At 38.1% G+C, this 13,820-nt stretch overlaps 1 protein-coding gene across 2 annotated transcripts in view; it reads right to left on the reverse strand.

The window, feature by feature from the left end:
* Window positions 1-13,820, reverse strand: part of aass (aminoadipate-semialdehyde synthase) — a 57,219-nt gene that overhangs the window by 22,830 nt on the left and 20,569 nt on the right. For both annotated transcript variants that reach the window (XM_039615343.1, XM_031742048.2), the window contains exons 4-8: window positions 13,521-13,605; window positions 7,511-7,578; window positions 7,252-7,398; window positions 7,067-7,145; window positions 5,258-5,385 (exon numbers count right to left, since the gene is read on the reverse strand). In XM_039615343.1, the coding sequence (XP_039471277.1) occupies window positions 5,258-5,385; window positions 7,067-7,145; window positions 7,252-7,398; window positions 7,511-7,578; window positions 13,521-13,605 (507 nt within the window). The remainder of the gene's footprint in view (window positions 1-5,257; window positions 5,386-7,066; window positions 7,146-7,251; window positions 7,399-7,510; window positions 7,579-13,520; window positions 13,606-13,820) is intronic.

Below are 13,820 nucleotides of genomic sequence, written 5' to 3' on the forward strand. Positions count from 1 at the left end.
AAGTTACTGTTATAAAGTAGCCCATGAATTTAAGTTGGTCCTAAACTGAGCTAATAAATGTGAGGATTGTCCAACAACAGCAACTTCAGACCAGTGATCTAACAGGCCCATAAGTGTGGTCAAGAGAGGCCAAGAGAGTGTGGAAAGGCAACAGTGATCCACCTTTTAAGTGACTTATCTGATATCCTAATAAGTAAATGGTAAATAGACTCTTATCTTCTTATGTAGTGTTTTTCTACTCTTCTTGATCACTCAAAGTGTTTTATACAATATGCCTCATTTACACAAGCACTTTTTTCTGTGCTACTCTATCTAACATTCACATTCCAATTGATGATAGCAACTTCGGGTAGTATCTTCCACAAGGACATTTGGCAGTCAGTCTGGAGGAGTCGGCTGTCCAACCACCAATCATATGATTAGTAGATAACCTGCTGACTGACTGCCAGCCCAAGGATGAGGATATAGGCAATGATCAGGGTGACCTGGGAATTACTGATGTTCACAGAAGCTGAGATTCAGACAAGTATCCAAATAAAGGTAAACACATTATGCTAGAGGAACCTGAAAAAGTTTGTCTTCAATGCAGAAGCAGCAGAGAAATCCTTGCCTGGAACATACTATGTGGTCAACTGAGGCCGTACAGGAGGCTGAGGAGTTGAATTATTTAGTGTTCAGGAAATGGAGGTCTCCGACCAAGCCAGCTGATAGACATTAAGCTATTTTTGCACAGGTGGGTTTTGCACCTAGCTTATGAGTCGTTGTTTAGTTTTTTGTCCAAGATAACTTTGAAGAAGCTTAGCCACCATTTTTACTGGCCTAAAGATGTGAAATAATTTTGCTGCCACTCCAATTTTAAGCATAGAGGAAATCTGGGCTTCATAGTTGGAGCGCCAAGACTGGAATAACTTGCCACTTGATATTCGTACTTCAGAGTCTATACAGTCTTTCAAATTGCATATTAAAACTCACTTTTAATTCAAGTTCAGTTTGAGTACCATCAGGCTTGTTTTATGTTTGTTTGCTTTGTTTTCATGTTAAATATATTGTCATTGCCTCATCATGTCTTATTTTTCTGTATTTGTTTTTCTATTGTTTTCTCTTGTTCATTAAGTAATTGTGAAGCACTTTGGTCAACTTTGGATAAGGATGGTATTAGTTATACTAAAATAAAGAAAATATTAAAAACAGAGCATTCATTTTGAAAGATTAAAACAGTAACTATGTGCATTTTAAAACTGACCCCACATATGCTTTTTGTTTTCTCAAATTAGTACTCCACACAATGGACTGTGCTCAGTCCAGCTATGGTTCCAATACTGCTCTGCACAGACAGCAACCTGCCCCGTTCTCCATGCATCCATGAGCCGCTCTGCCACAGCTCAATATTCCATCTGCTACATGTTCAGCCTGCAATAGTTATTAGTCTTTTATCTAACTACAGTCCACTAGCCACTACAGTATCGACAACTGATCGCTAATATGGCTATCGGATAATTACTAATAGTATAATATAATATAATATTTTAGTGTTGTTGAAACGGAAACATCACCTCTGAAATTCCTCCTAAAGTGTTGTTCAGTGTTATAAACTACTTTAGCTCTTAGTCAGAGAAGGAACTCTTTGGCTCTCTGTCTGCAATGGTGCTGTGTTAAATTCTATGTCAGTTGCATTTAATCATTAGTTATTGTTAATCTCTGGCTCTCTTCCACAGTATGTCTTTTGTCCCGTCTTCCTCCCATCACCCCCAACTGGTTGCAACAGATGGCTACCCCTCCCTGCCTGAGTCTGGTTCTGCTAGAGGTTTCTTCACTTTAAAAGGGAGTTTTTCCTTCCCATTGTTGCCAAGTGCTTACTCATATGAGGTAGTTCGATTGTAGGGAATTTCTCTGTATTACTAGAAAAAGCGAAGAAGATTGATTGAAGATTTTGCCTGAAATGCTTAATAATCTATTCAAAGCTTAACTTGTTAAATGAGCTTAACTACATAATATTACCAAAATATCAGCCATCTTAAATGTAAAACACAAGAATACCAAAAATTAAAAACGAGCTAAATAAAGCCAAAAAAGTACCTAAACTGAGCTGTATTTGCTGAAATTTCCTTTTTTTTAAACCAGAAAAAAAGCTCATCAAAATGTAATATGAAAATACTCAAACAAATGCTGTACAAGAAGAAACGACCTAACATAAGCTCAATGCGAATCCATGAAACATAAGCAGGTAGTTTCTAATTGGTGGCAACATGTAAAAACCTCTCTAACACACACACACACACACGCACGCACGCACGCACGCACGCACGCATGCACACACCTAATAATGTTTACAAATAAGGATACACACAAACACACACACTTTGATGAACACACGTCTGTCCCAGTCTGACACTGTTTGCAAATATACACACACACAAGGGAGTGACACAGTGGGTGTGAGAGTGTGTGCCTCTGTGTTTCCATACCAATCAAGCAGTCTGAATCAATGACTGCCTTTTTCAGAGTCACTGATCTGAAGCTGCTAAACTTGAATCCAGCAATCAGGAGCAGCTTGTGTCAGCTTCCTTAGACTGTTTAGTTTTTTTCCCGCCAAAACAAAGAAGAATGAAGAAGCTGCTCAGATACCCAAAAAAACAAAAATGGTTTCCACAAAACTGAAAACTGTAGGTCCCAGAGACAAACTTAACTACGAGTACAAGGACATGCTACTGAAACAAAAAACAAAAAAAACACTAAAATTGACAGAGAAATGGCAGTTTAAAAATTCTATATATATTTTTTTTTGTCCAAGACAGAGATGGTACTCCTGACACTCTCAGGCTCCTAGTTTAAATTTTGTAGATCTCTGTGTTTTGGAAAGGTCATTTTCTGAAAGAGCACAAGCATAGCTACATTTTAATGTATAAACCATGTGGGTAGAACAAGATAACCAAACTATCAGTGTAAAAAGCAACACTACCAAATATTGAAAATGTGCTAAATGTGCAAAAAAAGTATCTAAACTGAAGTTGATATCTATGAAATGTCCTTTTTTTTTAAACAAGAAAAAAGCAAAACTTGGAGCTAAAGCTCAACAAAATGAAAAAGTACTGAACCAAATGCTGTACAAGAGAAAAACCTGAAAACCTGAAATAAGCTCAGTGGGAATCTATCAATTATAAGCAGGCAGTTTCGGATCGAAAGCATTTTGTAAACACGCATCTGACACAAAAACAGATACAGCTGTAACTATCTAATTAGGTTTTGTTGTAGTATTGATTAATATCTAAGCACTGACTTTTTGAAAACCCAACCCTAAATATGTTAGCAATACATCGTTAAGTAGCTTATTATTTTAATGTATCTGATTGATTTCACTGGGTGACATTAACTCACGAGGCACATTCCTCATAAGAAAGATTAGACAGTTACAGCTGCAATTTCCATCACACTGGAAAAAAGTCTTAAGTGAATGTGAGTGCAAATGGTGTGTGTCTCTATGTTAGCCAGGGTGTACCCTGCCACTCGCCATGTGGCAGAGTATTAGTTCTCGGGGCCTTCTGAAGGCCAAAGTTTTTCTTTGGTTACTTTTTTACTCACTTTTTAGTTCAATCCGTGACAATTTTCAGAGGGATGTGTTTCTTGTTTGTTAAACCACTTAAAACCGACACATGCCTCCCTTAAAGGCACAAAAAACACCTAACTCAAGAGATGAATGAATTATGGGTCTACATTTTAAAATGTAATATAAAATCTATATTTTTGCTACAACTACACGATTCCTAATGAGCTATTAGCCAATAACTTGCATATCTTGCCTGGTATGCTTTACGTTAGAAAAAATCTTTTTGAGGAAACTGGACAAGTGGAGGACCAAAGAAGTGCCAAGCCTAAAAATAAAAAAATAAATCTACAACAGATGAACACTCTCTGAAAGTCATGTCCTTGTGTATCACATCATACGCATTTGCAACCCTTTTGAGGCAAATTTCTCTCCATAATGGGGAAATGTATTAAAAGTCAAGAAGTCTTTAGTGTGCAAAATACATCTTGTCTTCTTTTCGGGGTCCAGAGGACACAACAAACACCTCCCTGGCATTTTTCCCTCACTACTTGAGTTATACATTCCACTTATCTGGTCATTTTTCCTTATCACCCAGAGCCCATCTCAACTCCTTCCTGAACTCTTCACAATATTCGTTCTTCCTCAACTTCCACCATTTAATCACTGCTACCTTCATTTCCTCTTCTTTCTCTTCATTTTCCTCTCCTTGAATCCCATAACCATCCTACTACCAACTGAAGATTATATTATATATTATATCTGCTGCCACCACCTTGCCATTTCCTATTTCTGTCAGACTGCACCTTCTACATGAGATATAGCCTCACCTAACCTTTGTGCATCTTACTCCACTCTTGTACGCCATGTGATGTTCCACCCTCTTCTTGAAATATGTGCTCACCATAATCATTTCCATCTTTTGCAAATTCCACTACCATCTGCCCTTTCCATTTCTCTCCTCCACACCATACCTACCCAACATCTTCTCATCGTCTCCTCTGTTCCCTTAACCTACATGTCCCTGAGGACACTCTCTGCCACTTCATCTAACGACTTCTGCATCCAGTAATGCCATTTCTGCATACATGTACATTTCCAGAATTCCGTATTCTTTTCTAACCGACAGCTAACCTGTGGGTCAAATGCACTAACAATATTCATACCTTCATTTTCCAGCTTCAAATTCATGATGCTGTCTGACACTATTTTTCAAGATTACCCCTACTCCATTCCACTTCCTCTGTACAGCAAAGTAGAACAGTCCAGATCCAGTGCTACTGGCCTTGCTACCCTTCCACCTGGCCTCATACACACACAATAACTCAATCTTCCTTCTCTCCATATCAGTGAGCTCTCTCTCTTTACCAGTCATAAACCCTCCTTTTAAAGTCCCTACTCTCCCCTCCATAATCACATACATTACCCCTTTCCTTTCCCTAATCTCTAATAATCTACATAAAAACATAGGGATTACCATGGTAAACACAGATCCAGAACCCTGCAAGTGCGCTTTATATTCGTATTTATATTTGTACTTTAGTGACACATCAATACAGCATGTGTTTTGAAATGCCAGCACAACTTGACTTATTCATGTCTTATGTGTTGCTGACTGAAGTAGAGGACAAGGCCCCTGAAAAACAGACAGGAACAGATGGGGGGTGGGGGGGTGGTAAGCGGGGTTTAGTGACAGACAAAAACTAAGAAACTCACGCTGGTCCTGAAGTGGGAAGTGTACAGTTCTGGATGGATCTCATACTCAATGGGGTCATAGATGCCGTCACTCTTTCTTACAAGGTGGTGGTGTCGGCTAAGAACGGTGGCATACACTTTGGTCATATCTGGCAAGAAAACAAGCATACAGTTTGTTCTAGTTAAATGAAATTACATAATATATCTCAATGATAGTCATAAAAACGAACAAACACAATTGGATAATAAAAGGTTGTAGGAATACAGTTAGCTTTAGCCATAAATTAGTATATATCTAATCTTAATGTCACATTAATGATTCTAGTAATATTTTGATTTAATCTTTAATGATAATACAGAGAACTGACTTTGAATCCTAATAATTAGAGAGGTTTACTGTCGTGGGGTGTGGAGTTAGACGGAAAGCTGCTCTCATAAAAGCAAAAGAAAACACTGCAAATAAATATCACTTGACTTGTCAACTTGCAACTAACCAGGGCACATCATTCATGTCTCACAGACTAAAAGGACTGTACGAATTACTAGCATTAAATCTGTTCGGACCAACTTCTGCCACCCTCAGACTCATGGGGTGGTGGAACGGCTGAATAAGACTTTAAGCTCCATAATTCGCAAGTTCATTTACGAGGATGAACACAATTAGCATTGCCAGTTAGACCCTCTTCCGTTTACAGTGAGGGAGGTGCCCCAGGGTTTCATGGGATTTTCTCCCTTTAAGTTACTGCTCAGCAGAACTACACTATTGCCCCTTGTGATGCGATAGCTTTGTTTGAAAAATCTTCACCGAGCATAACACCCCAGTAGATCTCAGACCCAGCAACACCCTCAGACAAAAAAAATGGAAAAACACTGGAAAAACAGAAAAGAAAAAAGAAAACAATGTTGTGTATTGTTATATGATGAGGAGTACTCAGACCAACACAGAGGAGGGACGAAACAACCACTCCAAAGGTATATAGCACCACAAGAGAGATCCAGGTCTTTAGGACAAGATTCAGCTATAATTTCACTTAAATGAGGAGACGCACTGTTTTGATGATGCTAATATTCACATTTTGGACAGAGGAGATGGATGGTTTCAGAGAAGAGTAAATGAGTACATTGATATCCACTGAATAGACGTAGTGGCCTACAACACCAAACAGGTGCCACCTATAATACAGTCCTGAGATCCCTTTCCCAGTGATTCACCTCCAATTCACACCTTGTCTCATGCGATCCTAATGACTCACATGATGGCAGTGTGGGTCAGTGACTCTCAGTATCTCAAAGTTGACAACCCCACAAAAATAGAGATAGAGTATAATATAAAATGACAGACGTTTTAATATCATCATCTGGTATATTTTGCCCTAAAATAAATTCTCAGATATTTTGTTTTTTTAGGTTCATGACTTTTCAATTTAATCACAGAGGCAGAAAAATAAAGGAACATAGTCAAAGTTTGGTTAATAGTAAGAACTTTTCGATCAATGTAGAAATTCATAAATTTTGTTATTTACTAAACACATTTAATTTGTATGTTCTCAGGTTGTAACATTTATCTGCTGTGCAGGTACAATGATCTACATGTTAGATGCACTTTCTGGTAATAAACTGAATTAATAAACACTTTAATTGTTATTATAATCTGTAAGCAATGTTTAACTTAAGTCTTTGTGCCTTTTGTGGTATCCATGTTTTTTCCACATTCGAAATAACAAGATCAGACTGACCATTTCCCCAAAGAACTTGTGTGTTTAAAGTGCTACAACCCACCACGGTCACTCCAACAGCTGAAAATTGCATGATGCTCAAAATATTTCATACCTCCTGTTTCAGAGACGTCCTTCAACTCGTGAGGTTCAACATATTCAACAGGAAGCTCGTTGATGATGTCTTGGGCTCCCTGCAAGAAAGAAAAAAGTAGCATAAAATGAAACATTTATCACAAAATCCTCCTTAATGTATTTTTTCTGACTGAGTGTTGTTTGGTTGTGTCTAAGTTTTTGTACCTTGGAGACGTTTCCTGTTCCAGTGAAGCAAAATGTGAGGGGTCCAATGGATTTGGGCATAAGCCCCATTGAAATTTCATACCCACAGTCCCTTACTGCTTGGATGGCCTGGCTCACATTCCTATAGTTATGAGCCATACCGATGTGCTGGATAGGAACCATGTGGGGAAAAGGACATCACATGTGAACTCTTTATAAGGAGGAAGTTGTTTTTTGTTTTTAACATTTTTTTGAAATGATAAAGAATGGCCACTCTTACCATAAACGGAGTGTGGTGGCCGAGAGCCAAGAAGCGCAGCCCCAATCCATGCAAAATGTTAATCATTCCTGAAAAAAATAGAAAGAGAGATTCATTTACTTCAAAAAGAACAATTTACTAAATAATAATACACAAAATAGTAATTTATAATGTGGTCATCATAAAGGATTAAAATGACAGAAATATTTATAAGACAGAAAAAGATGGTTATTAATTCAAGGTTAGTGGGTGATTCCTTGTATTCTGGGCCATTTGAGTTCGCATGACAGACTCAAAGTACTGTATGTTGTATAAAAATGGGTCAGTATGTATTTGTGAAAGCTTGCCTTACACCATCAAACTCCCATCTATCATAGAAAACCATCTTATGTACGAAAAATTATCTTCTTAATTGTCTTCTAGTTACATGACTTACAGCTAGTTGTATATATATTTTTGGAGGGAAATCAAGAACCAGAATAAATAGCTTTTTCTATCTGATTTCTCAGATTTTTTGTTTCAATTTAGGTTCAGATAAAATAATTATATTGGGTGATTTTAACATTATTGCACATGCTCAAAAAAGTAGCGTCAACATGGCATTTGATCTACTATTAGACTCAACTGGCTTCTCCCAAATTGTAAAAGAACCCACCCACCACTTTAATCACACTCTAGATCTTGTTCTGACATATGGCATAGAAACTGAACATTTAACAGTGTTCCCTTAAAACTCTTTTTAGTCTGATCATTTCTTGACAATATTTAAATGTATGATAATGGCTTACACAGCAGTGGCTAATACAGTCATGGCAAAAGTTTTGAGAATGACACAAATATTGGTTTTCAGAAATGTTTTTATGATGGCAATTTGCATAAACTCCAGAATGTTATGAAGAGTGTTCAGATGAATTGCAAAGTCCTTCTTTGCCATGAAAATGAACTTAATCCCCCAAATCATCAGTGCCATAAAAGGACCTTCTCAGATAATTTCAATAACCGTCTCTTCTGATTGTGAAAGAATGGGTTGCCATCAATCAGGATTTGGCCCAGAAGCTGATTGACAGCATGCCATTGCAGAGGCAGGGCTCGCAAAATCGCTAGCCCGACGTCCCGGGGCTAGCGATTTTTCCAAAATCTATCTCAGCCCTGCCCGTTGGGCTATCATAGGAGGGGAAAATATATGTCAATGCTTTTGCATTCTTTCGAAAATGTAGCTGAGTAATTATCCCATCGGCATTGATGAGCCACTGCCAATATGTGACATATTGAAATCGCGTTTGAATTTGTGCTTGTTTTTTGCTTTCACTTTCACTTTGCGATTGCGCGAACGGTGTGTAGAGAGCGGCAGCACTGATTGGTGAGTGACGATTAATTGCGCACCAATTCCTCTGACATCGTCTTATCACTCATTAGCTTACTATTCAAACCTGACAAGTGAAATCTCCCACAGCAAGCTTAAACATGTGAGAGGTTGATTGCGCAGAGAATCGCTGACTGTTATGTAAGTACGTGTGTAAAAGCAGCAGGATTTACGCCGGTATTTTAGTTCTGCTGAGCCAAATAAGACAGGTCAGGGTGAAGAAGGGCAGCCAAATAAAAAGCCGACCACAAACGGAAAAAGTTATGACAAATCAGACTATGAGGCAAAAAGAAAGCTCAGCTTTTTGGTTTCATGGACAAAAGAATTTCTGTGGCTGGAATATGACGAGCTAAATAACATGATGTTCTGCCGGGTGTGTTGTGAGTTTCATTTCATTTGAGTCGACAAGCGCCTTTGTAACTGGGACCAGTAATTTTAAGAAAGACCCCATCAGAACCCATGAGAAATGCAAGAAATGCATTATTGCTCAGTCTGCAGTATCTTTCCCAGAACAAACAGCAATTGCAAAAAACATACTAAAAATAAACCAAGCACAAGAAGAAGTCCTGAAAAATCTTTCAAAAGCGTACTATGTTGCAAAGAGTGAACTACCATTGTCAAAATGTAGCCGTCTTTGCAAACTTCAAAAAGCAAATGGCCTCGATCTTGGTTCCACTTACCCCTTACCCTTGACTTCAGTGGAAATTTCAGATTCAGGATCTGACACTGACTGATTCATGTTCTACACAGTTCTTACAAGTTCATAGAAATTTCTGTTCAATTAGAACCAAGTATTTGAGTTGATGACTGTGATTTTTATACAGTTGTTGTGATTTGTATTTTAACAACTTTCTGATTAATTTTTTGTTTCGTTACAATATTATACTTTAATGTATAATATTGTAAAGGAAACAAAACATTAAAAAAATTGCTCTCTTTTTTATTCGGGCTACTTAAATTTATTTTGGGCTACCAAAAACTGAAGAGTGCCTGCCCGAAGGGCTACCAGAGATTTTGAAATTTTGCGAGCCTTGAGAGGTCTTGAAAATGAAGAGCCAACACTGCAAATATTGACACTTTGCATAAACTTAATGTAATTGTCAATAAAAGCCTTTGAAACGTATACAGTGCCTGTAATTATACTTCAATACGTCACAAAAACAACTGCCAAAAAGATCTACAAACACTGAAGCAGCAAACTTTGTGAAAACCAATATAGCAAGCAATATTTGTGTCATTCTCAAAACTTTTGGCCACAACTGTACTGTCTGCTTGCCTATCAATGACACTTATTTCAGTTTGTGTCAGAGGAGGAAAATAATGACACAGTCTACAATTTATTTTTATTCCATAAAAGGATGAGAGTGTGATGGTAAAGTGCAAACTGCATCCAGGACAGAAAGAACTGCATTCAGCTTCTAACACAACTTCAGCTCTTAGCCAGCACCTGCACAACAATTAGGGGAAACTCCTCCAACATGCACAAACATGTGGCCACACAGCATACAATTAAATTGTGCAAATGTAATGTCTTCACTAAATTTTTATCAATTCCCATTCCTACTCCCTGGTATAACTCTCAAACTTAAAAAATAGAACCCGTAAGCTGGGGAGGAAATGCCATCTCAATTTAGAAGATCTTTATTTAGCCTGTAAAAATAGTTGCCCCTCCGTAAATCTAGGGTGTCTTGTTATTCATCACTGACTGAAGAAAATAAAAACAACCATAGGTTTCTCTTAGGCACTGTAGCTAGGTTAACTAAAAGTCAGCATTTTGTTAAGCCAAGCATTTGTTTAACCATAATTTTTAATGACTTCATTTTTCACAAATAAAGAGTTTAACCATTAGAAAAACAATTATTCACAGCTATTCTCAATACTATTGATATTTAAAGGGGGACATGGATTGGTCACAAGCTTTGGGTAGTGGCCAAAAAAACAAGATCATGGAAATGAGCATAGGAAACTGCAGAAAATGAGTTCTGTGACTGGCCTTTTCCTACCTTCATCTTTGATATCAATTTGAAAATCCTTCTTGAGTTATTGCATTCACAAAATGTTCAAACTTGATCTTTGACCTTTGACCTTTAAATCTCAATTACCTTGATATAAACTCATCAAAGTTTGAAAATCCTAGGTGACATCCTTTTAGAGTTATCGCATTCAGAAAATTTTCAGACAACTTGACCTCTGAACTTGAGGTCAAGGTCACTGAAATTCGAACTCTACGGTATCAATTTGAAGCTCCTACGTCATGTTATAATGGTGTAGATGTTAATTAAGATTAATAATAATTCAGTGTCCAGAGTTTTACTGACCCATGTACATTCTTATCGGCTTGTGAAAAGCTTTTATTTGTTTATTTTTAAATATTAATGCGATCTAATTAAAACAGTATTTTATTTTATAGCCTGCTTACTACATGTACGGCTGCCATCAGCCTTCATTAAGCTGTACAATTTAAACATGATATCAGGTATCAATCATGGTCTCAATACTATCAGGTTAACAGTTCATCTGCATGTTTTAATACAACTTCTAGAGGCTTACTGCAGCGGTGGACAGAGTTTGTTGATCAGGTGCTTTGATGAAGGATTCCCGCTAGCAGTTTTCTCAGTAAATGTTTTAATGGTGAGTGCTGGTGATGCTGTTTATGCATGTTTTCTTTCACGCAACCTGAGCTCACCGTCTTGGTACCAGATGAGGCAAGTTGTATAAAGCGCTTTGAGTGCTCAGGAGAACAGAAAAGCACTCTACAAGAACCAGTCCATTTAATGTTTGTCATAAAGAACACCCTTAAACCATTTGAGCCTTTTGTTTTCTGACTTCACTGGGCCAGGAGGAGCTCTTTTTGATACAACTAATTGTGAGTATTTTTCCAAACATGCAAAAGATCTTTGGTTCAAGACCAGGAGGAGGCACAAATTCCTAGAAGGGTTGCGTCAGGAAGGGTGTCCAGCATAAAAATGCGCCAAATCAAGCACACGGATCCATGTCTAAAAATAAGGGAGCACACGAAAGAAGAGTATGGCTGGACAGAAGAATTTCATATGACTCCTACTTTCATTTTTCTTAATGTCAGTAATGAAGTAAAGTTATGTAGCAGTTTATACTGAATAACAGATTTTGATCCTGCAAGTCGAAAGTTAACAGTGTCAACATTGGTCTGACTGATCAAATGATAAAGCCCATGTTTTTTCAACTGATTCACTTCTGTCTGTGATCTGATCTCCACTGATCCCAAAGTTTGCTGCAGTGTAAATCTTTCTAGACAGTCGAGGAAATACAGTGGCTTGCAAAAGTATTCGCCCCCCTTGAACTTTTCCACATTTTGTCACATTACAGCCACAAACATGAATCAATTTTATTGGAATTCCACGTGAAAGACCAATACAAAGTGGTGTACACGTGAGAAGTGGAACGAAAATCATACATGATTCCAAACATTTTTTACAAATAAATAACTGCAAAGTGGGGTGTGCGTAATTATTCAGCCCCCTGAGTCAATACTTTGTAGAACCACCTTTTGCTGCAATTACAGCTGCCAGTCTTTTAGGGTGTGTCTCTACCAGCTTTGCACATCTAGAGACTGAAATCCTTGCCCATTCTTCTTTGCAAAACAGCTCCAGCTCAGTCAGATTAGATGGACAGCATTTGTGAACAGCAGTTTTCAGATCTTGCCACAGATTCTCGATTGGATTTAGACACCAGACAGGTCAGGGATAAAGTTATTGAGAAATTTAAAGCAGGTTTAGGCTACAAAAAGATTTCCCAAGCCTTGAACATCCTACGGAGCACTGTTCAAGCGATCATTCAGAAATGGAAGGAGTATGGCACAACTGTAAACCTACCAAGACAAGGCCGTCCACCTAAACTCACAGGCCGAACAAGGAGAGCGCTGATCAGAAATGCAGCCAAGAGGCCCATGGTGACTCTGGACGAGCTGCAGAGATCTACAGCTCAGGTGGGGGAATCTGTCCATAGGACAACTATTAGTCGTGCACTGCACAAAGTTGGCCTTTATGGAAGAGTGGCAAGAAGAAAGCCATTGTTAACAGGAAACCATAAGAAGTCCCGTTTGCAGTTTGCCATAAGCCATGTGGGGGACACAGCAAACATGTGGAAGAACATAAACATAAAGCCAGGGCAACAATGGAATGGTTTAAAACAAAACATATCCATGTGTTAGAATGGCCCAGTCAAAGTCCAGATCTAAATCCAATCGAGAATCTGTGGCAAGATCTGAAAACTGCTGTTCACAAACGCTGTCCATCTAATCTGACTGAGCTGGAGCTGTTTTGCAAATAAGAATGGGCAAGGATTTCAGTCTGTAGATGTGCAAAGCTGGTAGAGACATACCCTAAAAGACTGGCAGCTGTAATTACAGCAAAAGGTGGTTTTACAAAGTATTGACTCAGGGGGCTGAATAATTACGCACACCCCACTTTTCAGTTATTTATTTGTAAAAAAAGTTTGGAATCATGTATGATTTTCGTTCCACTTCTCACGTGTACACCACTTTGTATTGGTCTTTCACGTGGAATTCCAATAAAATTGATTCATGTTTGTGGCTGTAATGTGACAAAATGTGGAAAAGTTCAAGGGGGCCAAATACTTTTGCAAGCCACTGTAATTAACAAGATTAGGAATCCTTGCAGCCTTTCTTACCTGCGACACCAGCCCACTGGCCAAACGCTACAATCCGGAAACCATTAGCATCAACCATCTTCTCATAATCAATGAGCCGGACCTCCTGCACAAACAAAAGTGGACTTTGTTAGTGTTTTTGAAGATTGTGAATTTAAATGGAAAATTTATTGTGTATTTTGTCAAAATAAATAATAAAGACAGTTAAAACTGTTTTTTATTTTATTTTTAGATTTTTGAAAGTAACCACGTTTTAAGCTCGTTCCCTGTGGGAAAAACTCCTACTGTATGCTCCGATCCCCATCAAAAGTAATTTGTCTC

The sequence above is a fragment of the Oreochromis aureus genome, linkage group 7 (assembly GCF_013358895.1).
Source record: "Oreochromis aureus strain Israel breed Guangdong linkage group 7, ZZ_aureus, whole genome shotgun sequence".
Lineage (NCBI taxonomy): Eukaryota > Metazoa > Chordata > Actinopteri > Cichliformes > Cichlidae > Oreochromis > Oreochromis aureus.